Below are 27,143 nucleotides of genomic sequence, written 5' to 3'. Positions count from 1 at the left end.
GTTTCCTCTATCTGCAATGTTCTCCCTTGCGATATCAACAAGGCTAAATGTTTTTTTTCCTCCAAATCTTTTCTCAGTGAGAGACACCCATGCTACCTTATTAAAATCCGCTACCACTACTCACCATCTAGCACATCCATACGTACAGTCCTGATCTCCTTCGCCCACACTATTTTTCCCCAGGGGACTTATTATCTTCCCATATACTACCATTTTTACTTATTAATTATGTTTATTGTTTGTTTGCTTTCCTCACAAAAGCATAAACTCCACAAGTGCAGGAACCTTAGTTTGTTTACTAATAAGTGCAAGCACCTAATATTACCTAGAATAGTGTCTGTTTTTTAGTACTTTAAAAATATATGTTGAATGGAATCATCTAATCAATTTGTTTAGAGCTATTGTCAAGTTGATTTCTTCAGTGATTGAGAACACTGAGATTCCTTGGTTTTGTATGGATCTGGATTCTGATGGCCTTCTTTTCTCTTTAAAAAACTAACCCCCTCCCCCCCCCGCCAATATTTTGAAGAGGAAGACAACTGAATACTCGGATACTAGGATACGTGATCCGAGTGTTCAACAGAGCGCGTATCATTGAAACAAATAACTATATCTTTTATATACATTAAAAAAATACATAGCAATCTGGAGAGTATATCCTAGACCATTATGGTTGTTTGTTTCTGATAGAGCTATCTGTGAATCACATGCCTTTTCAAGAATACACTCCAACTTTGTAGCCTGTATGTACAAATATGTGGTTTGATTCTGGTCAATATAGAACAAAAAAATACCAAAAAATCTATGATTGTTAAGGTGGTCTACTAGGTGGAAAAATATTTGGATCAGACTAATTTTTAAAAAATATTATGCTGAGTTGAATATTCAGCATTTATTCATGTAGACAAAAGCTAAACAAATTTTCATTGGGATAGATTAACATGGATAGCATGTCACTTTAGTGCAGTATTTCAGTTATTTTCATCATTTTTCTGAACTTTGATGAATCTAAATCACTGTATAATTGTCTTTCTTTTCACTTCCAGCGAAGTTTTGTGGTGACCCTGGTATACCTGCCCAAGGGAAAAGAGAAGGCAAAAGCTTTATATACCAGTCAGAGGTTTCATTCAGCTGCAATTCTCCTTTCATATTAGTGGGATCTAGCACCAGAATATGTCAAGCAGATGGCACTTGGAGTGGTTCATCACCTCACTGCATAGGTAATATTAATTAAAGATTGATAATGCTCAGTAATTTGGGAATTAATAGATAATAGGAAGGTTTAATGGTTTTCTTTATCCTATAAACTATAGTTGGCTAAATGTGAAAAACAAATGTAAAATATAGAAGCCATTGGAAGGCACTGAAAATTAATGTTGTTAAACATATATTATTTTTAGCGCGTAAAACTTCTAGAATAAATGCTTAAAATAGTTTCCCTGTTTATCAGTAAAATGAAAAAGAAAAAAGCTTCCAGATTAATATCATGAAATATCAGTACTAACATTTGTATAGAGCTTTATAGTTAATAAAGCATATTTAAGTGAAATTAGACTTGCTTCAAAAATATTAAAAAGGTACTTTGATTTCAAAATAGCTCTAAGTACATTTCTGTAATCCTAAATTTTGTGTTTTGTTGTCATGTTTTTTATTGAAGTGTAGTTGATGTACAAAATTGTGTAAGTTACAGGTGTTCAGTATAGTGATTCATAATTTTTAAAGGTTATACTCCATTTATAGTTATTATAAAATATTGGCTATGTGTCCTGTGTTGTACAGTATATCCTTATAGCTTATTGTATATATAGTAGTTTGGACTTCTTAATCCCCTACCCCTATTTTGCCCCTTCTTCCTTCCCTCTCTCCATTGGTAACCACTAGATTGTTCTCTATATCTGTGAGTCTGCTTATTTTTTGTTATATTCACTAGTTGTTGTATTTTTTAGATTTCACATATAAGTGATATCATACAGTATTTGTCTTTCTCTGACTTATTTTGCTTAGCATAATACCCTCCAGGTCCATCCATGTTGCTGCAAATGGCAAAATTTCATTCCTTGCTATAGCTGAGTAGTATTCTATTCTCTCTCTATATATATACCATATCTTCTTTATCCATTTATCTGTTAATGGACATTTAGGTTGCTTCCATATCTTGGAAATTGTAAATAACACTGCTATGAACATTGGGGTATGTGTATCTTTTTGATTTAGTGTTTTAGTTTTTTGGGGGGGTATATACCCAGGAGTGGAATTACTGGGTCATAGGGCAGTTCTGTTTTTAGCTTTTGAGAAACCTTCATACTGTTTTTCACAGCAGCTGCACCAATTTACATTCCCACCAACAGTGTATGAGTGTTCCCTTTTCTCCTAAAATTAAATTCCACATTGAATAAACTAACCAAATAACCTGTCATACAAGCTAGCCAAATCAGAGACTACCAGCCCTACCATTTTTATGCCTGAATCTCCTACAGGTGTCAGTGAAAAATGCGAATAACTAAGTCCTGTTTCTGGAAAAATAATTATTTCTTGAAGGGAATATTACCCTACTTGATATTATAACTTAGTAAAGTCGTTGAGCAAATGTTTTATGTATGTGTTCCTCTTTCATATCCTTCATTTGCCCTTAACTTTTTATTCACAGAGTTAGTTGGATGTCAAGTGCTTTTATATTAGAAGGGTTCAAAGTTCAAGAATTGCATAATTCATATAAACTGCAGTCTACCTGAATTTCCTGCTTTAAGATTAGCAGGCTTCTGTTCATGGAGATATGTTATTAGATTTTACTCTTTATTATTACCCAGGGCCCTTTCATTAAACCCTAGATGTCTTAAAATTATTTTATGTGGGAGAAATATACATTTAAATAAAACTGTAAATTTTAAAGGAATATCACGTTTTTAATCTTTATTTTAGAACCCACCCGTACCTCATGTGAAAACCCAGGAGTGCCACGTCATGGATCTCAAAACAGTACATTTGGATTTCAAGTGGGTACTTTTTTATCATTATTTTTTTCCAGTTTTATTGAGATATAATTGACATACCTCACTGTATAAGTTTAAAGTGTACAGCACAGTGGTTTGACATATATATTGTGAATGATTACTGCAGTAATTTTAGTTAGCAATCCAGAGAGTATGTCCTCCATTATCTCATATACATACAATAAAAAAAAGCAAAAAAGAAAAAAAATTCCTTGTGATAAGAATTATTAGGACCTACTCTCTTAACAACTTTCCTATATACAATACAGCAGTGTTAACTATACTCATCACTGTTGTATATTACATATCTAGTACTTACATATCTTATAACTAGAAGTTTACACCTTTTCACTACCTTCCTTCAATCCTACCCCCTCCCCCCGCCACTGCTCTGGTAACCACAGATCTGATCCCTTTTTATGTGAGTTCGGGTTTTTGCTGTTGTTTTAGATTCCACATAGAAGTGAGATCATATTGTATTTGTCTTTCTGTTGTCTGAGTTATTTCATCAAATGGATACTTTAAGTATTTCCATTTAATATAAGCTAGATCAAAAGGCTTTGGTTCATGTGCACAAATCCTGTGAATGCAAACAGAAAAAAAAGTCATGCTTATATCTGCATTCAAAAACACCTTTTAAAAAAGGTAACAAGAAACGAAAGAGTGGAAATAAAAAGAAATTAGAAGGAATATATGCTTCAAGATATAGCCTGACCATGAGGATAAAATAAAAATTGGAGAGAGCTGTGAGCATAGGAAAATCTGTAAGCAGTAGCTAGTATGTAAGAGAAATATTAAGTGAGGGAGTAAATGGGTAACCTCTACAGGAAGATATGGGGACAATGAGGAAAAGTGTAGATGAAAGTGATCCGGGTGACCTCGGCCTGCAGCGGCTTGAAGCAGGATTTCGGCTCCCCACCAGAGATGGAGGTCAGGCAGCAGCAATGAGAGTGCGGAATCCTAGCCACCAGGCCACCAGGGACCAGTGGCCAGTGACAAGGCCCTGGCCTGTCAGCTATGAAGAAATGAATTTCCACATAAGACAGAAAGTAGTGAAGCAACTGAAGTGTTTATTAGGAGGAAAATGAGTACAGTATGTGTGGATAGACACACGGGCGGGCTCAGAGAGAGAGATCTGCACCCTAGTGGCAGTTTGAATCAGTTTTATGGGGCATTTCTTCCGGGTTTCCTTTGACCAGTCATCTTGCTTTGCCTGGTTCGGAGTCCGTATTTGGTTTATCTCAGGGTCCTCCCCTGTGTGCGTGCGCATCTCTCAGCCAAGGTGGATTCTAGTGAAGAGGGCTATGGGTAGTTGGCATCACTTACTATGGGGTGGCGCCCCCTCCCTTTTTGACCTCCAGGGAGATTTTCTGCGCATGTGTAGTTGGGGAGGTCTCCTTGACTTTGAGAATGAGGAATATGTGGTCTCTTATCTTCTATCTGGGAAGGGCCCAGCCCCCTCCATCATCCTGCTTTTATGGAGTTTCTGCTATTATGGAGCTTCTGTCCATAGGAGAGAACCTGCTCAGCCTGAGGCCCGTCTATCTCCTGCCTCAAAGAGGTTTAAAGAGAAACTTCTGAGACAAAGAGTTACCAAATATATAAAAATGTGGTTATTCAAGAAAGCAATAAGACTAAAAGACTTTTTTCTTATAATATGTATGTAATACTAAAATAATTTTTAAACATTTTCATTGATGTGGGAAATTTCTGAAAAAATAATTTAACTGTAACCTATTATTATACAACACATAGTTGGATTGTAATATTAGAATTCTTTAACATGCCCAGTCATGTGTGGCTGACTTTCTTTTCTCTCTTATTCCAGTTTAGATTTTATGTAGAGATTCAGCAAGATTTTCACTACAGGGGCCTAAGGGGAGCCAAAGTGCATACCAATTCCAAAAGGAAATAGCCAGTTTACACGCTACCCAATTGCCTTGTGTCGCAGGGTTTTCTAAATTGCGCTATTTTGTGTGGAATTCAGTGTGAACCCGAAGAACATTCATTTCTAAAGGAAGTACTCATAACAGGTGCCATATATTTGTTGCTAAAAATAGTTTCCATTTATCTACAGTTCAGGCACAGTATGAACATTGATTTGATAGCTTTTCCAATTCTTCCTGTTTGCCTCAGGCCTGTCTAGGCAATACAAAAGTGTGAAAAAGCATCTCGGTCTCTATTATGTTGGTGTTTTCAGAAAACTTTAGATTCATATCTCCATAAAATGTTTTATCAGTTGATCGAGATCTTGAAAAATGAACTAGCTAAACAGTATTAGACCTCATCATATAGACCAAGAAACTGAAACAGCACATGACTTGGCTTTGATCACAGAGCAAGTCAATGGCAGTATTTTTACAGAATACAGAATTTTGATGTCAGTGTCTGTACACTAAATCAGATGATTTTCTGAAGAATCTGAGTCCTTTTTAGGAAATACCCTTTGAGATAATGGAAATTGAAATAAATAAGATTGAGTTTAGAATAGTCATCCAATGAAATGAATAGAGTCATTCACTCTGAATTTTAAGAATTCTATTATAATCATTGAAAAATGTTATCACAAAGTTAAACTAACCCTGAATTCATACTATTCAGATAATAAACATACATTAGATCATTATAGTCTATCTAGATAAATATGAATAGACTAGATTTCAGATGTAGTAAAATCTAATAAAATTGTATTATCTCTATTAATCTCTATTAAAACTACAAATGATATACTGAGTATGTTAAATTAGGGGTGTCAACTTTCATACATGGTTATGGCAGATATGTGCATATATCTGTATATATACTTATTTTATATATTTATATATAAATTATGTTTGCTAAACCTGTATAGAGTCAACAGAATTTAAGAAGTTATGTAATTCTAACTAATATCAATTTATAGATGGATTCCAAATAAATATGGCCTTATATAACTAGAAAAGACTTCTCTACTGGTTGACCAAAAACTCTTGCTTACAAGTAAGAAAAATTATTTTGAGCTAGCTTAAACCTAAAGGCATTAAAAGCCATGTGTAGGTGTGTCCCAGGCCACAAGAGGAAGGATCTCGGTGAGACTCATCAAGCCTAGAATCTAGGAACTGGACAACAGTACTTAGTCTCTTACACTACTCTGTATTTATCTACTTCGTTTTCTTTGTCTGTAGATTGGCCATATGGCAAAGGGTGCATCATTTCTATTTACATCTCAGCCACATACGGCAAGTGATTAATTGTCGCAATCTCAGTTTCAAATATCCAGAGAATCAAAATGTTCCAACTTTTGTATCTACCTCTGGTTTGATCTAGTGACCAGTAGTGAGTTAAATAAAATCATAGCTATAGTTAGCCCACTTCTGGGAGGGACAAGAGAAAGGAGAAAGTTATAAATTGCAGAGGCACTCTGCATTTCTTAATTTTCTCTTTAATGTGTTTATTTTGTTCACTCTCCTTTTCTATAAAGATTTATATAGTAGATTTTTGGACATTGATATAATTACTAAAATATAAGAATATATCACCTGTTGCTAGAGATGACAAAAACTCTAGTGTTTGAAAAAAGTACTCAAAGTAATTTCTCTTTTTATCTAAAATATTATAAACTGGAACAATTTTAGCTAAAAATATATTAGTAGTAAGGAGAGTAAGTATCAAAATGATTGATGCAACATCCAGATTAATTATGGAGGAAATGCCAAACACAAATATTTCACTAACTGCTGTATTACTCTAAATTGAGCTTTGGAGTTTGGAAGACACATTACACTGATTTAGGACTTGTTACGTAAAATTATTATAAATATAAAATATTTTTAATCTGATTTTAGATATTTAATTCCAAGGTATTAAACATAAGATATTTAACCCTACCAAAATAACCATTATGAAAAAGCTCTGTCTTGACTACAGAGACTACAAAAGCATCCTTGATTGAGGGGTAGGGAGACAAAAATAACTAAAGACAACATGATCAACTATTTGTGACTGTTGACACCTTTCATTCTCTGGCTTCTGTTTCCAATAGCAAGTCTGGACCACCCAGTTTTGTAGATACAGAGCCCTGGGTACAACAGTAGCCATCTTGGCAACCACAGTTCACCCTACTATTTAATGTTTCATGAACAACCATATTACCTGAGTAGGTGGAGAACACTGAAGAAACCAAACAGCTTCTTAGCTACCTGACTTTAAAAGGAATGTCCTAGGTATTCTATCTAGGGAGTTATCTATTGTATCTGGCAAACTTGACAGTAATCAGTTACCTAGACAACCGTGCCCCGCATCTCTTTTAAGTCAACTCGGTGTTATGTCACACACCTTCTGCTAATGTTTAAAAAATTCATCTTGACATGCTCAGATGTGTTTGGCAATCACTAGTGTGCTGGGTGCCGAACCACTTCTCTGTAAATGTAGCATCCAAGTGACAACAGCAGCAGAGTAATGGACCTTGCACAAAGCTACAGCATGCCTGAAACAAGACTCCAACAAGTAATAATTAGCTTTTTTTCCTTTCACCACTGACAGTGCTTGTCTAACTAAAGAGCTTCCCAAAGCAGAGAGAGACGCCATGTAGAGAATCCAGACATCATTCAGAGTCAGCCCTGGCTGAAATGTGGTCTTATAATGGAAAACACTTCTATTCTTAGAAGAAAAAAGGATTGGTTATAAAGTAATGCTAGAAGCAGTTAAAAAGATAAAGGCAAACCATACTGAATAACTTTGGGTTATTTTTAAAAGGGGTAAATATAGTTCTTAATAGGGGAAAAAAATCTATCACAGAAAAAGTTTACAGCTAATATTTTTACAAAAATTTTACAGTACACTACAAGATGAAAACATCTTTCAAGGTAGAATGCTTTAGAGAGCAAAGGCTTGCCACAGTCCTAGACCCATGTAAGAGCAACAATTACTCTTATGCCAAAGTTATCTTTAGTGTAGTCAGTGAGAACCAGAATATTGATATTGTAATCAAAATGTCAGGATTAGCTGGAGCAGTCTGGGAGAGCCCAAGATATTCAACACCATTCCATATTGACCATTTCTGCAAAATAATCTAAACGGACACCTACAAGCAGCTTCCTTGGGTATCCAGATACCAGGGTCAGCCCTGTACCTCTGAAAAGAGGTTCATCTGATGACTCTTAAGTACATGTGTATTAGAATTTGTGTATGTGTATGTACAGCTCACATTTACATATGTAACGACATAGACTCTCTTCTAGAAACCCACATAAGTTGACAGTTGCTGAGCCTTTACAGCTTTTAAAATTTGAAGGTTGGGGATGAGAGAAATAAGAGAGGCTGTTCATTGACTATTGAAGTGATCAAAGATATAAATTAAGTACCATTTTAAAACTTTGTTCCTATTTATCAAATGGTTACTATCTACAGCTGTAGTACTTATTAACTTATTAAAAATCATGTTAAAAAAAATCTAACTCATAAACGGTTAGCTAATACTAGACTAATAATACTAATACTAGACTAAGACTAATGCTAGAGTGTTCAAAAGCACTCTAAAAGACATTTTATTCATATTTTGGAGAAGAAAATATTTACATGTTTAATTAAGTTAGGCTACCTGTAAAGTACTGTGTGATATAATATCAATAAAGTACTTAAAATGGCACTTTAATGTTTTATTTAAAACCATATATCATGCACTTTTAAACTTCAGTTCAGTATTGAATATTGACTGGTGTGTAGAATCCAATTTCATAGTTAAAAAGTAATTTGTGACTAGAATAGAACTTTTTCCCTGGTATTCACAAAACCGTTTTGCCATTTCAGGCTTCAAAAGAAGAAAAAATGTGCCTTTGCATCTCTAAGCATATCTGTAAAGAAATACAGACTCTGTTGAGTAGCCTCTGAAACTTGGCTTTCTTACATTTGGTTCGTTCATGTGACAATCCCTGTGAAATGAATGGAAATATGATTTTAGATTAAATGACTTTTCCAAAATAAAAAATACAAAACAACCATGGTGATTATGTGTGACTTCCAGTCTATAATTGAAATAAGTACCTAAGTACATTGAATGAGGCAGGTGTGTTACATAGTGTTTTATTACCTTAAATGGTGAATATCATAACATGAATTTTAAAACAAAAAAGTAAAATTAAACATTTAAAATTAAAGTCTTCTGATTACTTTTTAATAAAACTGATAAAACACCTTAATTCTGTTTTTCTCATTCAGGAAGCTCAGGGCCCAAAATTGATGCTCAGTCAGTGAAAATCCCTTGCACCTCATCTTAAGTATATGTGTTATCCTTTCATTTTTATGATCCTGCCTTTCTACTTAAATTTTATTAATTTTAATGTATTAAAATTTTATTAGAAGCTAACTCAACTTTTCTTGGGTAAAGTATTTAATATAAACATAATAAAAATACTAATATAAAATAGTTGTTTAAAATATATTACAGAGGGAGCATATGAATATTTGATGCCTTTATTATATATATATTTTGATAAGTTGCTAGGAACCATACTGCATACTCTAGTTAAGCAAATATTTGATACTGAAAATCAGACACAAAAAAATACAGTGATGAAAATTCTAGCAGAGTAAGAGTAATTTGCTATAAAACATCATGAAAGGGGAGATAGATCTTATTCAGAATGTTTTAAATTTCTAAAATTTTGATTAATCATATGATTAGATCTCTAACTTTATGACTAAGGAACTGAACTGTAACATTTAAAAGAGGGAATAAAGAGTTAAAGAAGGTAAGTCATATTTACTAATTAGACATGTCTTATAATTTTATAATGCATTTGTAAACAACATGCTAATTTGGGGCAATTTAAAGAAAATTTTATTTAACCATTAACTGCAATTAAAACTTGATATGGATTTTTAAAAATCTTGATATAAAAATAATTTTTAAAATTAATATTTACATTGTATATAATTGCTTATACAAATAACACTTTTATTAGAAAATATTGACAGGAAAATTGTACATAAATTATTTTACAAGAATTTTTAAAATTATATAATGGAAAATTTTATAATGTTACTTATTTTTCTACAAATATTCAAATTATATTATTTATGTTAGAAATTATTTATAGTCAGAGGAATTTACATGACAAGTTGGAAAAGGATGGAGAAATATGTAAAATACACTATTAAGTGGATTTATCACTGGCAAAATTATTAATTCACTAATATTTAGAGAAAATTTTGATGATTGATTTGAATACAACAAATGCTGAATAAAAATCAGTTACTAAATTTGTATAACTCTAGGTATCTTAAATATTAGGTATAAGTATTTGTGAATTTGACAAAAATTTTGTTATTAAATGTGTTAATGATATATAGAAAAACTTTAAATAGATTTTAGTTCTATGGTATCTGGTTAATATGTAAAGCAGTATTTATTGTGATTTCAGAAAAGATTATAGACATGAGGAAAAAGTCTTAGAAGTAAAAAAAAAAAAGTGTATGTAATCCATCATGTTTCTCATTCCTTACTAATATAAAGGTTGATGAAATAACCCAAATGTACTCTTCAAAGAACAAATAATGATTTAACTTTATGTTAATTAACGTATGGAAGGGTTATCACTACATTTTAAGAAACTGATAGACGTGTTAAATCTTTTTAAGTAATCAAATAATTTTATACTAAGTTCTTAGTCCCCATTCCTTCAGTTGCTCCAACATTTTCAAGACACTTTTCTAAGCTCTTGGTGTATACTGGTGAATAACATATGGTCCTTGGCTGAGAGGAGCTAACATTTTGGTGTGTGGGTCAGATGGAATAGATGATTTTATAGGATAGGTTGATAATATTGATAACATTGAAAGGAGCTAATGAAGCACATAAGAGACAGCTTTCCTAGTCTGCTTCCTGCAGGGAAAGCTTTCTAGAAATTTTGTCTGAGCTAAATCTTTTAGGGTAAGATCTAGGAAAAAATAGTTGGGAAATGCATTCCATGTGGGAGGGACAGTGTAAAAATATGCATGCATTATGGGAACTACAAAAATTCAATATTATATGAGCACAATTTGAGTAAAAGTAAGTGGTCAATGATGATGCTAGAGACAGCTAGTGATCAGTTTATGGAAGCTTTTATCCACCAAGTTAACATAATGTAACTTTATCTTATGTGGGATAAGCCAGTAAAGATTTTAAGAAGGATAATGATAAAGTAAAACTTTCATGTTGAATAAATCACTCTGACTTTAGAGTGAAAAATAAATTCAGTGGGGTCAAGACTGGAGAAGTGGAGAAAAGTTAGATGATTATTATAATTGGCTATAACAGTAATTCTCAAAGTGTGATCCCTGGCCAGCAGCAGCAGTATTACCTGGGAACTTGTTGGAAATGTGGATTTTGGGGTCTCCCTCAGATTACCCAGTCAGAAATTCCTGAGGGGGGCTCAGCTCTCTGTGTTTGGATAAGTCCTTCTGGTGATTATGTTATCTACTAAGTTTGAGAACCATTGAGAAACCATGTTGAGGACTAAAACAAGATGTGTACGTGGGAAAAGAGGGAAGGGGACAGTTTGAGAAAGATTTAGAAGATAAAATTGTCAGTCTCTGGTGGTAGATTAAATGAGGGGAGATTTATGGGTGAAGGCTGGCCATTAACTGAGATCTAGCCTAAAGTAAGATTGCTGGATTGGTAGAGGTGATGGGTTTTGTAGAGCCAGTTTGACTAAAGGATGGAATTGCAAAGTCCACATGATCAGTTGTATAAACTATATGAGGAAGTAAAAATCTGTAGCACCATATTGCACAACTTCAGGGAGTATGTGAATGGCATGCTCTGGAGCACAGTTTGAAGGATTATATTGAATACAGCATGAAAAGTGCTCCCTGGAGTGGAGCAATGTAGTAGCCCTGGACAAAATCGGGCATTAAGAAGACAAGAGATCTCCTGGATGCAGAGATGATGCTGTCATTGAAGGCATAATATGAGATAACTGGAAGGATAAAGGTTGTTATAAGAAAATGACTATTAGAACTGAACGTTTCAAGTGTAGCATAGTTCTGGGTGATAACGAGAATATGAAAGATGGTGGAATATAGCTAGTCTCAAGGTCCAAGTGGAATCTTGTATCAAATTATGTCACATTAAGCTTAGCCTCATGTTGCTTTAGCAGGTGGGAGTAGGAACTAATGGGGAGAAAAGGAAACACAGTCTATGTGAAAAGCCCTAAGACAGCAATTGAACATTGTCAGACTCCATATGCTGGGGAAGGCTGAAGTGGCAGACTCTAAATACCCCTTATCTTCTCCTCCGCCTCTAATCATTTAATAAATCCTGATGATTTTTCTTTTAATGTATTTTGAGTAAACAACTTCCTTCCCATGTCTATTGCCACAAGTTGGTCAAGCTTTATCCACTCAAATCTAAAGTGGCAATTCCAGTCTCAGAATTACTGTTCATCATTCTTTTTGTTTCATAGTTTCTCCATACAGTCGTTAGTTTAATTTTTCAAAGATATTATTTTCTACATAAAATTTAGTTGCTCTGAAAGCTTTAGCAACTTTATGTTTTTATTTTAAAAATTCAAATGCTATAGCCTGCTATTTGAGAGTCTTCAGAAACTGATTTTTATGTCTCTGACTTAATAATTATAGCTGGAATTTATTTAAAGCTTATGTTCTATGCCCATGTGGAGCGAATTATATATCCTATTTTATTTAATCCTTAAGTCGCAAGAGAAATAATATCATCTTTATATAGAGAGAGTTAAGTCTCAAAGAGGAGATATACCTTATTCAAGATCAGATTCAAAGTTAAAGCCGAGTATACACTCCTCTGGGGTCTGTTTTCTTTTTTACCTATATCTCACAGCTTTCCACTTTACTCCCAAATTCCCAGCTCACTGTGTAAATTATCTATGATAACCAATCAAAAGTGCTGTCATTTTTCCTAAACTATATGATGTATGTTTTAACCACCAGACATTTTCTCATAATATTCTTATCTTTTCTACTTATATCAGTTGTTTTCAAATGTTAGTTTGCATTAAAATCACTTGGAGGGCTTTTTAAAACATAAATTGCTGGTTGCTACCCTAAGAGTTTCTGATTCAGTGGGTCTCAGCTAAGTTTCCAGTATTGGCATTTCTAACAAATTCCTAGATTATGCTGAGGTTACTGGTCTGGGGACCACACTTTGAGAACCATTGTTCTATATATTTATCTAAATTACACATCCCTTAAAAGCTTAATGCAAATAGCATGTCTTCCATTGTATTTTTCTGTTACCAATCCAACCTTCAATAAACACCTTTATGTCCAATCTCATATTGCATTTACTGTCTTACATATTCACTGCCTCTTGTGTTGTTAGCTATCTTTATTTCCGTATCTGCCTTTATCCATCTTCATTTATCTGTCTTTATTTAACTCTCTGTCTGTCTATCTTATATTCATATGTAGCTTATTGGCCTTTTGGTATCATATATGTTCTTCAAATTACCATGGCAAATATTTGGCACCTATGTATACATTGTATTCAAGTATTTGATGATGATATGCACACAAAGAGATCTAAGTTTTTTTTCTTTCGTCTTTTTCCCCAATTTTATTTTAAATCAAATTTCAGTTTCTTTTCCTTCCAACCTCTACCTTGCAGACTTTCTTTTGAAAGCATTTTCTTGTCCATGTTTTTTTTCTATCTGTTGCTGTATTTGAAGTTGCATTGGGACATTTGTTTTTCTCTCTGTAATTTGCTATAGGTAGGAAGTGTTGTACAGTTCCACTGCAAAAAAGGACATCTTCTCCAAGGGTCTACAACACGTACTTGCCTTCCTGACCTCACGTGGAGTGGAATTCAGCCTGAGTGCATACGTAAGTATTGTGGCTGAGAAAATTATACTTACGAAGGATAAGGATTTATATGCATCTTTTCTTCCACGTGTGAACATAAACTTATATGTATGTAAAAGAGGTGTCACATTGTTTTTTTAGGTTATTATAAAATATAATTCATGCATATAGTGTTTTACTGCTACCCCCATGCCTAGTGGGGAGCATTATTCTTTAAGAAGTCAGAAGGCACAGGGCAAAATTTTGTTCTTTTTAAAAAGCTCTTGTAATTGCGTTCAGATGGTCACCAGATAATTTTAGATGATGATTATTTTTTAGGTTCATAGATCTGCACCTATGAATCTGAAATACTTGTGAGATACAGGAGGCGCCAACGTAGTAGTGACTCAATCTTTTTCACTTGTGAAACTCTCTGAGAACCTGAGGAAAACTAGAAATGTCCATGAAAGGATATATGCATGAATACCTTAACCAAAAATTTGAATACTACTTAGGATTTCCTAGAGCTTCTAAATGTGCACTGACCCTAAGTTGAAAGCACTTGCTATACAGATTGAATAAGATGAAAGATCACTAAACAGTTTTTTCTGAATACAGTTAGAAATAAATTTTAGCTAGTGAGTTATCTCTTTTTTCCCTCCTACTTCCTCTTTTTATTTCCTCTCCATCTTTTTTGCGGGGGAGAAAAATGAAGAGTAAGCAGGAATAGAAATACTCATCAGAATGGTTTCTAGCTTTTAAGATTTGCTGAAGTCCAAATAAGTCCTGTGAATTTACTCCATCCCTGTTCAGAACCACCCAAATAATCACACAAGGGCCCCTGTGGATCCTCAGTTTACTGAAAAGCAGCAGAACACTCCACTGAGAAGTCATGTCACATGCCTGGCTGGCTTATATTTAAATACGGCAAAATTCCTTAAAAGAGAATTCCTCAGAGTGTGTACGTACTTTAGAACAGCTGTGTGGGATGTACCTAGGTATTTCATAGTAAACCAAGATTCTTTGATGACCTGCATGTGGGATATGATGATTTAAATAAAATTAAATGGCTTCTTTTATTGCAGAGCATCTCAGAATATCTAATAGGTGCATAATGGGGCTTAAGAATGTAGCAGAAACAGACTATTTGTGTTTATTCTTAGCAGTATTTCCCCAATGAGAATTAAATTTTATTAACTGAATTATATTAAATATAAGCCACATAACAAAATGTTTTTCACATAGTGTTAAAAATATTAGCTATTATTTATAGCTTAGTACATATCCACTAGGAAACAAATGGAAAAATTTTTTTCCAAACAAATTTGTCCACAGAACACTTTTTCTCAGAGACCATCTTTAAGGGTCTATATCCATGAACAAATGATCAGAAATGTTGTCTTACTTAGGGGGAGAATTCTTTGTGGCATCTATTTCTGATTAAGAAAGGAATGGTCATCATAAGACACAAAACAGGTGAACTGAGCGGCAGGGGCAGGGAGTGTCATAAGTGCAGGTATAGTGGAATCAAAAAATTAAATGAATGAAAAGATACTGCTAGCATACGGACCCAAAATATGGCCAGAAAATCCCATATGCAAAAAATTATTAATTGTACTTATTAAATTGTACTTTCCTAATTGTACATTAGGAAATATGAATATCAGAGCAACGTACTGAATGGTGGTTGAATTTACCTTTAGAAGACATGCTTTTTAATTTAAAATAAATATAATAAATAAAAAATTATATATTAATATTTCCTAAACTGGTATAGAAAATCTGAGTTTGATCAACTTTAAAACTTATCTTAAGCAGGACTTACTGGATCCTTTAAAATGCTAATATATATTGTGACTCTCTAAAATGGTGATATAGTATACATTTATTAGCTTAATTATCCAGAGTTAGTCTTTTATTTTTTCTCTCAGTTTATCTGTTAACAACCACCAGTGTTCCACAGATGATCATTTATGAAATGCTAGTCTATGAAAACAACATTTACATTTACATTGATAAGCTTTCCTTGATTCATGAGAATCACTAAAGGTATATTTATATAAAGGCATTAGCATACCTATAAAAATATATTGTGACTCCGGTCTCAAAATTTTCTTAACATGTCTATAAAAATGAACATTTTTTCCCTTTTCTTAATATAGCCCACAGCTGTAAACAGCCAGAAACTCCTGCTCATGCAAATGTAGTAGGAATGGACCTTCCATCCCATGGGTATACATTAATTTATACCTGCCAGCCTGGCTTCTTCCTAGCAGGTGGAACAGAACATAGAGTGTGTAGATCTGATAACACCTGGAGTGGAAAAGTTCCTGTTTGTGAAGGTAAGTTTTCTCTATAAAAGCTTTCAACAGAAGATTTTGTACTGTCTAAGCTTTCCTCAGATACAAGAGACAAAAAAAAAATCAATTTAAATTAGCTTAGGAACAAGGTAAATTTGTTCGCCAACTCTAAGAGTAGGAGTGATGTAGACACTTTTGGATCCAGGGGCACAGAAATATTATTCAGGTCTTTTTATAGCTTCTTTTCGATGCTCTATTTTTAATTCTTGCCTTTATTACTTTTCCTAGTTCTCTATTCACAGTAGATATATTAGTTTTTCTAAGGCTGCCATAGCAAAGTACCACAAGCTGGGTGACTTAAAAGAATAGGAATTTATTCTCTCACAGTTCTGAAAGCCAGAAGTCCAAAATCAAGGTGTCAACAAGGCCATGTATCCTCTGAAGGCTCTAGGGAAGAATCATTCCTTACCTCCTTTGAGCTTGGTATAGCTTCTGGCTATCCCTGGCATTCCTTGGCTCATAAATGCCTCACTACAATTTCTACCTCTATCTTCACATGGCCTTCTTTCCTATGTATCTCTCTATGTCCTGTTCTCTTCTTATAAAAACACTAGTCATTGGATTTAGGGATTATTTCAGGAATATTTCACCTCAAGATTCTCACCGAATTACATCTTCAAAGACTCTGTTTCCAAATAAGGTCATGTTCTGAGGTTCCTAGTGAACATGAATTTGGAGCGTGTACTATTCAACCCACTATAGTAGGGAAAATTGCTGCCAGCATTCCTGGGTTTATATCCTTCTGGTAGAATAACCCTAGTAGAAAGAGTCTTTCCCAAAACTTGGTCAGGATAGCACTATATGAAAGTCTGATTGCCACAATTTTTAATGGAATCCATCTCCAAATTCATTTCTCAGCCACGATGATATGACAGTTTGACCAGATCTAGGTGATGTGTCAACCCATGTTGCTGCTTTGCTTGATCAGGACAATCCCCATCTGAACCAGGTGTAATGAGTTTACCAGAGGAAAAAAGGGTTATGTTTCCAGAAGAAGGAACAAAGGAGGTTTTTCTAGAATTCTTGATAAAGTCATCAATACATTCTTCTTTTTTTTCAGTCCTTCTAATTCTTTATGTCTTGTAGCCTTCACAAATGTAAATGACTTTCTCCCCTTGAAATGTTTTCACTCTCTTCTCTTAGCTAGAACATTACAGGTTTTTTTTCAAAATTTTTCATGATAGGAATCCCTTCTGTGTGAGATCTTATTCTTTTATTTGTTTACTTGTTATTGTCTTTCTCCACTCTCCTGTCCTTTCATCTGCCCTTCCCCCACTAGAATATAAGCTCAAAAGAAAAAAACAAAAAAAAAGGAAAAAAGAAACTTTAATAAATCTAAATATGGCCCATTTTAGGGTTCTCTAATGTAAAAAAAAAAAAAAGAAACTTTGTTAAAGTATTTACAACTGTAATTTTAACCACTAGATCAGTGCCTTATATGTGAAAAGTGTTCAATCAATATTTGTTGAATAAATAAATATTTTATCTCCTCAAATTTCTGGCTACCTATTCTCCATTTCCTTTTTAAGCTTAATGTTTTCTACCTATTTTTTCTAAAGCTCAGTTCTTAGTCTTCTGTTCTTTTCACTCTGTGTTCTCTCCCTAGGTGATCTGATCTCATTCAAGCCAATGACTTAAAGTTTCCTCTCTGAAGGTTATTTACTAATTAGTATTTCTAGCTCATTTATCTTCTCTTAGCTCCAGACTTATATGTTCAATTTCTTACCTAATATCTCTTCTTGAATTTCTCAAAGACATTTAAATAATATATGCAAATCTAAACTCATCAATTTCCCTTCACCATAAGTCTTCTCTTGATGTTCCCTAACTCAGTGGTACCATCATCACATAATAAATAGAAATCTAGTAGTCACCTTTGACATCTTCTTGTCTTTTTAAATCCACCAGAATTTTAGTAGGTTTAAAAAAATTCTATCCACTTTTGAGTTTATCATCACTGCTACTGTAATCTAACTCAGCATTATCTCTACTGAGACTACTGAAATGGCCTTCTAACTTCTCTGCCCAAATCAATACCCACTCCTTTCCAAATTGTTCTCCACCTTGCAGCCAAGGTGATGTTCACCCAAATAACTTCCCCTTAAAACCTTTAAAGACATTACATTGTTCTTAGGAAAAAGATGTAAGTCTTTACAGGTCTACAAGCACTACATATCACAGCTGCTTCAACTTTGCAGGCGCTTTCAGCACCCCACATGATTTTGAGCTCCTTTTGGTTTGACTTAAAAACTTTAGCTTAACTCTTTACCTTTGAGACTAGCCAATTTCTTATGACATCATGGGATACCTTAACAATTTTTAACTCTTTTTTTTTTTTTTTTTTGGCCATGCTGCACAGCTTGTGGGATCTTAGTTCCCTGTCCAGGGATCAAACCTGGGCCCGAGCAGGAAAAGGGCCAAGTCCTAACCACTGCACTGCCAGGGAATTCCCAACAATTTTTAACTCTTAAACATGAAACCTACCCAAATTATTTGCCTTTAAGCAACAGGAACATACTCTCAGCCCTCAACATCCATGTTGGAATCAACTGTTTCCATGTTGGTTTATGCCTTTAAAATAAGAAACAAGACCCCCAAATACTAAGGCAGCACTGATATTCCCTTTGCCCCACTGGACTATAATGGGGATAGTTATAGAAGTTGTTAGCTGAACAACAGAAGTGTTGAGTGAGGACTGAGATGCTATAGTGAACAGAACATTTTGGAGAAAACTATATGATATGTCAAAGAATAAAACTGACAATGCATCAAACTGTGTGTGTGTGTCTGTGTGTTATTACTTATATTAAATTTTATAAACATTTTTGTTTCTTTTCATAGCTGGTTCCAAAATATTGGTGAAAGATCCTAGACCTGCGCTAGGAACACCCAGCCCAAAGCTAAGTGGTTAGTAATTTCAGTTGTTTTTCTAGTAGTCATGAATTTCTAAAGGTGATCTCCTGTTTTATTGACAAAGTGGCCATTTGTTTAGAAAAATACATTTCAGTATGGGAAAACTATGCATTTTACTGTTTGGAATTTGAAGTTTGAAAATTTGTATTATAAGATATCAAACTTAAAGCAATGTAATACTGTGACATGTTAATATTCCAAAAATATTGTATATAGTTGTCTGTATAAAATTTCCCATCAAGAGTATCTGTAGATAGCTATAAAATAATGGCAATGGTTTATTTAAAACATTAAAATAAAAATGAGATTTACATATAATTTTTAAATGTAAATTTTTTAAAGAAGGAACCAAATACACTTGGAGTGAGAGTAAAAGTTCAGCAACTTCTAGAACTTGTCCAGTTTATTTTCAGTAATTTGATTTAAAAATAAAATTTTTAGTCGTTAAAAATATGGGCGTTGAAGTCCTACAACCTTGATGTAATCCCCATGTTATACACTGCCTACCCTATGACTTTGGAAAAGTTAATTTCTACATCTGAGCCTCCATTTCTTTATCTATACAAAAGGCATAATGATTAGATTAATATGAATGAACTTCATGAAAATGAAGCACTAAGTACTTGGCTCATGGTAAGGGCTCAGTATACGACAGCTTCTTTTTAATGTGTTAGTATGTATTTTATTTACATGGTAGGAATGAAAAGCTACACATAAAATTAAAGGCTCAGCATTTAATCTTTACCTTGGAAATAGATTTGGTCCAGTTGTAATAAGCCAGGTACAGTGTTAGAATCTAATTTTAGTTGGTTTCAGAAGTTCTCAATGTACATGCTATTAAACTGGACTGCCTACCAAAAAAATCAGTCTGAGAAACTGATTTTTTTCAACAGTCAGTGAAAACAGACTGAATTTCCCTAAGGTGACCAAAGAATATGTCATCATGAGAGAGAAAGTGTTGCATGGAGTCAGAAAACCACAATGGTCCCAGCCCCTAGTAACCTCTATTCTACTTTCTGTCTCTATGAATTTCCCTATTCTAGGTATTTCATATAAGAGGAATCACACAATGCTTGTCCTTTTGTGTCTGACTCGATAATGCTCCGTTGAATGTATATACCATATTTTATTTATCCATTCAGCTGTTCACTGACATTAGGATTGTTTTCACCTTTTTGGCTAGTGTGAATAATCCTGTGAACACTAGTATACGAGATTCTTTTTGATTTCCTGCTTTCCAGTCTTTTGGGTGGTAGTAGAATTGCTGGATCATGTGGTAATTCTAGTTTTCACTTTTTTGAGAAACTGCCAAACTGTTTTCCAAAGCAGTTGCGTCATTTTACATTCCCACCAGCAATGTACCAGGGTTTCACATCCTCACCTACACTTGTTATTTCCTGTTTACCACAACTTTTTAAAAAAAGAAAAACAAAGACTTAGTGCAGGGTTGTAATTATAACTCAAAATGTGTTCAATATAAGACTAGGTTTGCCTCATTTTTAGGTAAATATCTTCCATTGGACCTTTCATTTCATGTCCACTGTTAAAATGTTTACCATTAACGATTAAAGGACTTTTTTCTGGTAAAAAAAAAAAAAAAAAGAAAGAAAGAAAACCACAATGGTCAATCAGTGCCCAGAACTTTCCAAGAAAGATACTTTATCTGGGAGCAGATAGGTACTCTGAATAATAGCTCCTGCATATCAAGTATAAATCTAGACTGTCCTGGGCAAAACATGGCCAATGGCTACCAATAAATAGTTCAGGCTGACAAAAGATTTTTTTAAAGAATATGGAAGAACTAAACAACAAAACTAATATGTTTGATGTAATATATATATATATATATATATATATATATTTCTCATCAACTAATTAAATAATATATACTTTCTTTAAAGACACATGGGACAGCTATAAGAATTGATCATATATTAAGTAATAAAAAAACTACACAAATTTCAAATTAAAGTTAGTCTTACCTGACCATGATGCAGTTAAAAGTTAATAAGAAAATGGATAAATTTTTTAAATTCCTCAATGTTTGGAAATTAAGAACAAAATTAATACCGATGAATAACTCATGAATTGAAGAAGAAATTAAAATGGAAAATATAACAATATAGCTTAGTTATGCTGAAAAATCTAAATATCAAAACTTGGGAACTAGAGCAAAAGTAAATATGTGAGGGAAATATAAAGCCTTAAACCCTTACATTAGAAGAAAAGAAAGCCTTAGAATTAATAACTGTCCCTGTTAAGAAGATACAAAAAGTATAATGGAATGATCAAAAGAAAGCAGAACTCAGTGTAATAAAAATGAACAAACAAACCAAAAAAACACCAAAGATATAACAGAAGAATCTCAACAGAGTCAAAAGTAGTTCTTTAAAAAAAATGTACAAAGTGAATAATTTCTGGTAAGATTGATCAAGAAAGGAACGAAAAGTAACATTTCAAAAGGAAATGTGAAAAACTACATAGAGTAGATTGAATAAATTAGCAATATATAACAGAAAACTACTGTAACTGTCAATTTTAAAAAACTTAAATATTGACAAATTACTAGAAAAGTGGATCTTAACATAACTAATAGGAGAAAACTCAAATAATCCCATAACAAAGTAGTAGTTAAAGTTATTTCCACAAGGAAAAACGTGTTCCATATGCCTCTACTGATAAGTTCTACCAAATTTTGAAGGAACAGATCATCCCAGTTTTATAAAAACTATCAAAAAAACCCTCATTTTATGGATCCAACATAACTCTAATAACTCAGGTAAAGACACTATAAAAAGAGAAAATTACAGGCCCATTTGACATAAGATTATAGATGAAAAAATCCTACATAAAGCCTTAGCAAGTCAAATACAGTTGACCCTGAACAGAAAGTGGGTTAGGGGCATTGGCCCTCAGTGCTGTCAAAAATCTGCATATAACTTATCGTTGACCCTCAGTATGTGGTTCCTCCTTACCCAAGATTCCTTCATATCTGTGATTCCACATCCATGAATTCAACAAACCATGGATCAGTACAGTAGTACTATAGTATTTACTGTTGAAAAAAATCTGTGCATAAGTGGACCCTCACAGTTCAAATCCATATTGTTAAAGGGTTAACTGTACAACATTATAGTAAAGATGACACATCATTACCAAATTGGGTTAATGATAGATTTACAGGGATATTTTCATGTTAAATAATCTTTAAAAGTAATCTGTCACATTAAGAGATTAACATGTAAAAATTATGATTATGTATGATCATCTAAATTATGATCATCTAAATACTTATACAGAAACTATTTTGTAAGATTGAACATCTGTTTATAATTTTTTAAAACTTTTAATGAATTAGAAAGGAAAAGAATTTCTTTAACCTGAGTGAAGATATCTATAAAACTCTAGAACAATGTCATCTTAAGTGGGAAAACAGAATCATTTCATTTAAAATCATGACATAATGATTAGATTACTCCAAAGTAACAATAATTAAATTTGACAGTGATATCAGAGTCAGGAACATGATACTCTATATGACAATGCTATGAGGCCTATGAAGCAAAGTTTAGATTCAAAACTGTCTTGAAAAATAAGGATCATAACCATCATTGTCTTCCTCCTTTTCACTGTGCTCCACATCAGTGATAGTTAGATGGCATTTTAGAGTTTAGAAAGAACTGCCAAATACACAATCACATTTAAATCTCAAATTAGACTTAGCAAAAGAAAGTATTGTCATCCCCTTGTACATAGGGATTTGAATGACCAAATAGTGTCTGCCTCTCCCATCCTATTATTAGTTACATTTCTCAGCTATGTATGAGAAAGGTGGAGGGTGGTGGTGGCATGCTGGAGCTGCCAGGTAGAGCTTTGCCATAGCCCAGTTCTGGGCATTCTTCCAAACTCTGCGTTCAGTGATGTCATGTTCATAGTTTGAAATCTGACATCACGGGAATATTTACACAATAGAATCAGCAAATAGTACAACCAGTTTGTTGATTTGTTTGTTTTCTGGAGAGCCAGTTGTTAAACATTTACTACCACATCAGTGATTAATCCTGATACAATGTTCTTTGCTGCTGCTGGTACCTACTTCTTTCCATTGCTATTTTCTCCTGCCACGGGGGTTCTCTTTAGTCTCCTTCAACCAACTTCCTTAATTTCCCCAAGCACAATGACAAGATCACCAAGTGTAGCAGATTTTCATTAAATATTCAGGGGTAGCAAAGAGTAAGCATAATACAGGCCAGGGGAAATAAACAATCAGAAAGATAAGAATAACACATTTATTGAGTACCTACTATTTGCCTTCACACTGCTGTTAGAACATCTTTCTCCCTTGCTCTTCCTCCGATCTCTACAACTAAGAGCCTATTACCTCCAAATTCCAGATCTTTCTAATGCAGGATAATTTAGCTTGTCACTCCCTCCTCCAAACTTATTTTAGGTATGATTTTTGAGTTAACTGCTCTTTAAGGTGCTTACCAAATCAAGGGCTTTTTACCCATACACCGTACCAAATTTTTAGGTAAGGTCTCCTGTACATACGGAGCATAGCTGTGTAGTTTGAGGTTTGGGGAGGGAGTGCCACTATAAGGATGACTTGGCAAAGGTCCCAGAGCCAGGACTATGGCTTTTTCATGATACTAACTGCATGTTCACTATATATTTTATTAACAACTATGTAATGATCTATGAGACTGACGGTGTCCCTATTTTACCTGTATAATACTAATGATAGCAACTAACACTTATCAAAACTCTTAATATTCATTATCTCATTTAATCTTCCTCGTAACTCTATGCTAATCCCACATCAATGATGAGGAAATTCAGGTTTAGGGAGTTAAGTAACGTAGGGAAAAGCACACAGTTTATAAGTTGTAGAGGAGGGACTGAAATACACGCGGTCTAGTTCCAGTGCCTGCACTTCTGGTCCTTCTGCTATATTGCTTCTGAATTATCATAGAAAAAAATAATCATGTTGGTTGAAATACTCAATAAAAACTCAACTCTTGAGTGCCTTTTATGTTCATCTTCTACCATAGTATTGTTTTATTTGTTGGCCAAGTAGAATTCAGGGAATGTACAATTTGTAACACAGTCTCTGTGATCTGAGCAGTAAGAACTGTTATGTATGTAGAGAAAATCAGGTAACAAATGTCAATAACTTGTTAGAAAAAAAAAAAGGCTTTCCTCTAAATCCATGTCATTCATTCAGTCACACAAATAGGCAGGCTCTTTTGAATAGCTGATTTTTGAGGATGTGCTTTAATGTGATGTACAGAATTAATGGAAGCTCTCTCAGCCTCTTACCAGGATCTGAGTAGACTTTGACATACCTAATTTATATTAGCTATAAATTACATAACTAATTTATATAAATATAATGTCTTACTTGTCTGCATTTAACATTAAGAGTGTTTCTTATTTGGATGAAAGTTTTACATTAGAATATTCTTTGATTCTACCACAGTTCATCTCTTTCCCATGAGAGCCAATTCTAGTGACAATTCTTTTATTTCTAAAAATACCTGTAAACCTCAAAGCTGTCAGGAGCAAAACAGGTAGAGCCCTGTTCTTCTTCAGGAGCATCTATTATTGAAATAACTGAGCTCAGTATTCTGTAAAGGGGTCAAACGAGCATCTCTCCTGACGTCTTCCAAGGCTGTTCTGCAAGGGGGCGTTTTAACTCTATGCTCTTCCTATGAGCCTATTCCTACTGCTAGGAGAAAAGCAGGCCTCTTGGGACTTGTATATAGACTGACTTGGCCCAGTAAAATCATTTTATTTTCCTTCTGAAAGAAAGATATTGTTATAGGAAACTAAATATAAGTAAACTTGATATTTTGCTGGATTCTAAATATGTCTTATGTCTTTAATTGGTGTTGTTTATTTATTGCTCATTGATGATGTATGTACAAATCTAGATTATTATTTTGGTTCTAAAAAAATTAAAACACTTATGTGAAGAATTCATTTTATAATGTACATTCTATATAATTGTATATTTAGAAAAAATATGATTATTCAATAAACTAATACTCATTAATCTGGTATTTAATGCTTATATTTACAGAGCACTGTAAAATTAACATGTATGTTTATTTAATCTATTCACAGTTCCTGATGATGTGTTTGCCCAAAATTATATATGGAAAGGCTCTTACAATTTTAAAGGAAGGAAACAACCCATGACCCTGACAGTTACTAGTTTCAATGCTTCCACTGGGAGAGTCAATGCAACACTCAGTAACAGCAACATGGAACTACTACTTTCAGGTATCACATTAAAGAACAGCAAACAATGCCTTTATGCCTTCATTTCCATCATTTCATCATTTTTTTAGTGATTTTTATACTGTGAAATCTTTGCTATATTTTGATGACATTCATAATTCATTCAGAAACAAGACTTTCTGTTTTTTTGATTGATGCATGAATATTACTACACAAATATAAAATTCTGTGATTCTGAAATAAGCTCCCTCAAGAATATTTTTATGTGGCTAGAATGACATGTCATGAAATAGAACAGAACTTTTCATTTGAATGTAACTAACTCCTTCTCTATTCTCATAACACCAAAGAGACTGGATCGGTGACTTGCAAGCTATTTTATGGTCACAAAATCATGTCTTCAAATGAGAATGTTTAGGAGGACACTACAATTTAAGACAGAAAAGGTAGAGCTACACTACCTTAAACAGGCAAACGGAACCCAGAGCCCTATCCATCTGCTCAACTTTCTCAGGTTTCTGTTTCCTCTGTCTAATGCACTTCCCTCATTATCTTTGAATACTGTGTTTTTTCTGACATTCAAATGTTTCTTCAAATGTCATCTTGTCAACAGTACTTCTGATGACCCTATCTAAAGTAGCTTTGACATTACAAATAGGCTCACTCTTAGTCGTAGGCAGTCTTATCTTGTTTCATTTTCTTCTTTTCACTATTTGAAATTATAGTATAGTGTAGTGTAGTATAGTATAGTATAGTATGACATGACATGATTTGTCTATACTCCAGCAATACAAGCTCTAAGAGAGCAGCTCTTTGCCTTCCAGTTCATTACTAATGCCTCAGATGTTAGAAATGCATCTGGACTCCCGTGGGCACACACCCAGGAGCTGCTCCTGCCCCATGCTCCCTCCCTCTACCTTTCACTTCCCAGCTGCCAAGATCTTGGAAGCTTTGAAGCTCAGCAAAGAAGTGAAATCCATTGAGAACAGTCTGTAAAGTGTCAAGCAATATCTAGATATTACCTGCACTCTGCCTTTCCCCCCTGAACCTGGGATTCTTCCACTGAGTGAGTGGTCCGGCTTCCCACGTTGGCATTGCTCATTTGGTTGATGAAAACATATTGACAGAGTTGTTGTTGGTTATACCCTTTTGCCTTCTCACTAGCAATGAAAAAGAGAGACTGTATCTCCACACCTTTGCCAACAGAGCATATTGTCAAGCTTTTGAACTTTTGCTGATCTGCTGTGTGGCTGACAGGGTCTTGGTGCTCCAGCTGAGTGTCAGGCCTGTGCCTCTGAGGTGGGAGAGCTGAGTTCAGGACATTGGTCCACCAGAGATCTCCCAGCTCCACATAATACCAAATGGTGAAAGGTCTCCCAGAGATCTCCATCTCAATGCTAAGACCCAGCTCCACTCAACAAGCAGCAAGCTACAGTGCTGGACACCCTATGCCAAACAACTAGCAAGACAGGAACACAACCCCACCCATTAGCAGAGATGCTGCCTAAAATCATAATAAGGCCACAAACACCCCAAAACACACCACTGGTTGGGATCATGCCCACCAGAAAGACAAGATCCAGCCTCATCCACCAGAACACAGGCACTAGTCCCCTCCACCAGGAAGCCAACACAACCCATTGAACCAAACTTAGCCAATGGGGGCAGACAACAAAAACAATGGGAACTACGAACCCGCAGCCTGTGAAAAGGAGACCCCAAACACAGTAAGTTACGCAAAATGAGAAGACAGAGAAACACACAGCAGATGAAAGAACAAGGTAAAAACCCACCAGACCAAACAAATGAAGAGGAAATAGGCAGTCTACCTGAAAAAGAATTCAGAGTAATGATAGTAAAG

The 27,143-nt window shown here is 34.2% G+C and overlaps 1 protein-coding gene across 2 annotated transcripts in view; it reads left to right on the top strand.

Moving 5' to 3' along the window:
- CSMD3 (CUB and Sushi multiple domains 3) overlaps nt 1-27,143 on the top strand; it is a 1,197,521-nt gene that overhangs the window by 1,144,804 nt on the left and 25,574 nt on the right. For both annotated transcript variants that reach the window (XM_082433293.1, XM_082433292.1), the window contains 6 exons: nt 1,047-1,220; nt 2,920-2,993; nt 13,697-13,808; nt 15,929-16,108; nt 18,968-19,033; nt 25,166-25,324. In XM_082433293.1, coding sequence (XP_082289419.1) covers nt 1,047-1,220; nt 2,920-2,993; nt 13,697-13,808; nt 15,929-16,108; nt 18,968-19,033; nt 25,166-25,324 — 765 coding nt within the window. The remainder of the gene's footprint in view (nt 1-1,046; nt 1,221-2,919; nt 2,994-13,696; nt 13,809-15,928; nt 16,109-18,967; nt 19,034-25,165; nt 25,325-27,143) is intronic.

This window comes from Balaenoptera physalus (genome assembly GCF_965194825.1).
Source record: "Balaenoptera physalus genome assembly, chromosome: 17".
NCBI lineage: Eukaryota > Metazoa > Chordata > Mammalia > Artiodactyla > Balaenopteridae > Balaenoptera > Balaenoptera physalus.
Note: the sequence above shows the minus strand (reverse complement) of the source record. Positions and strands in the feature narration are given on the sequence as shown.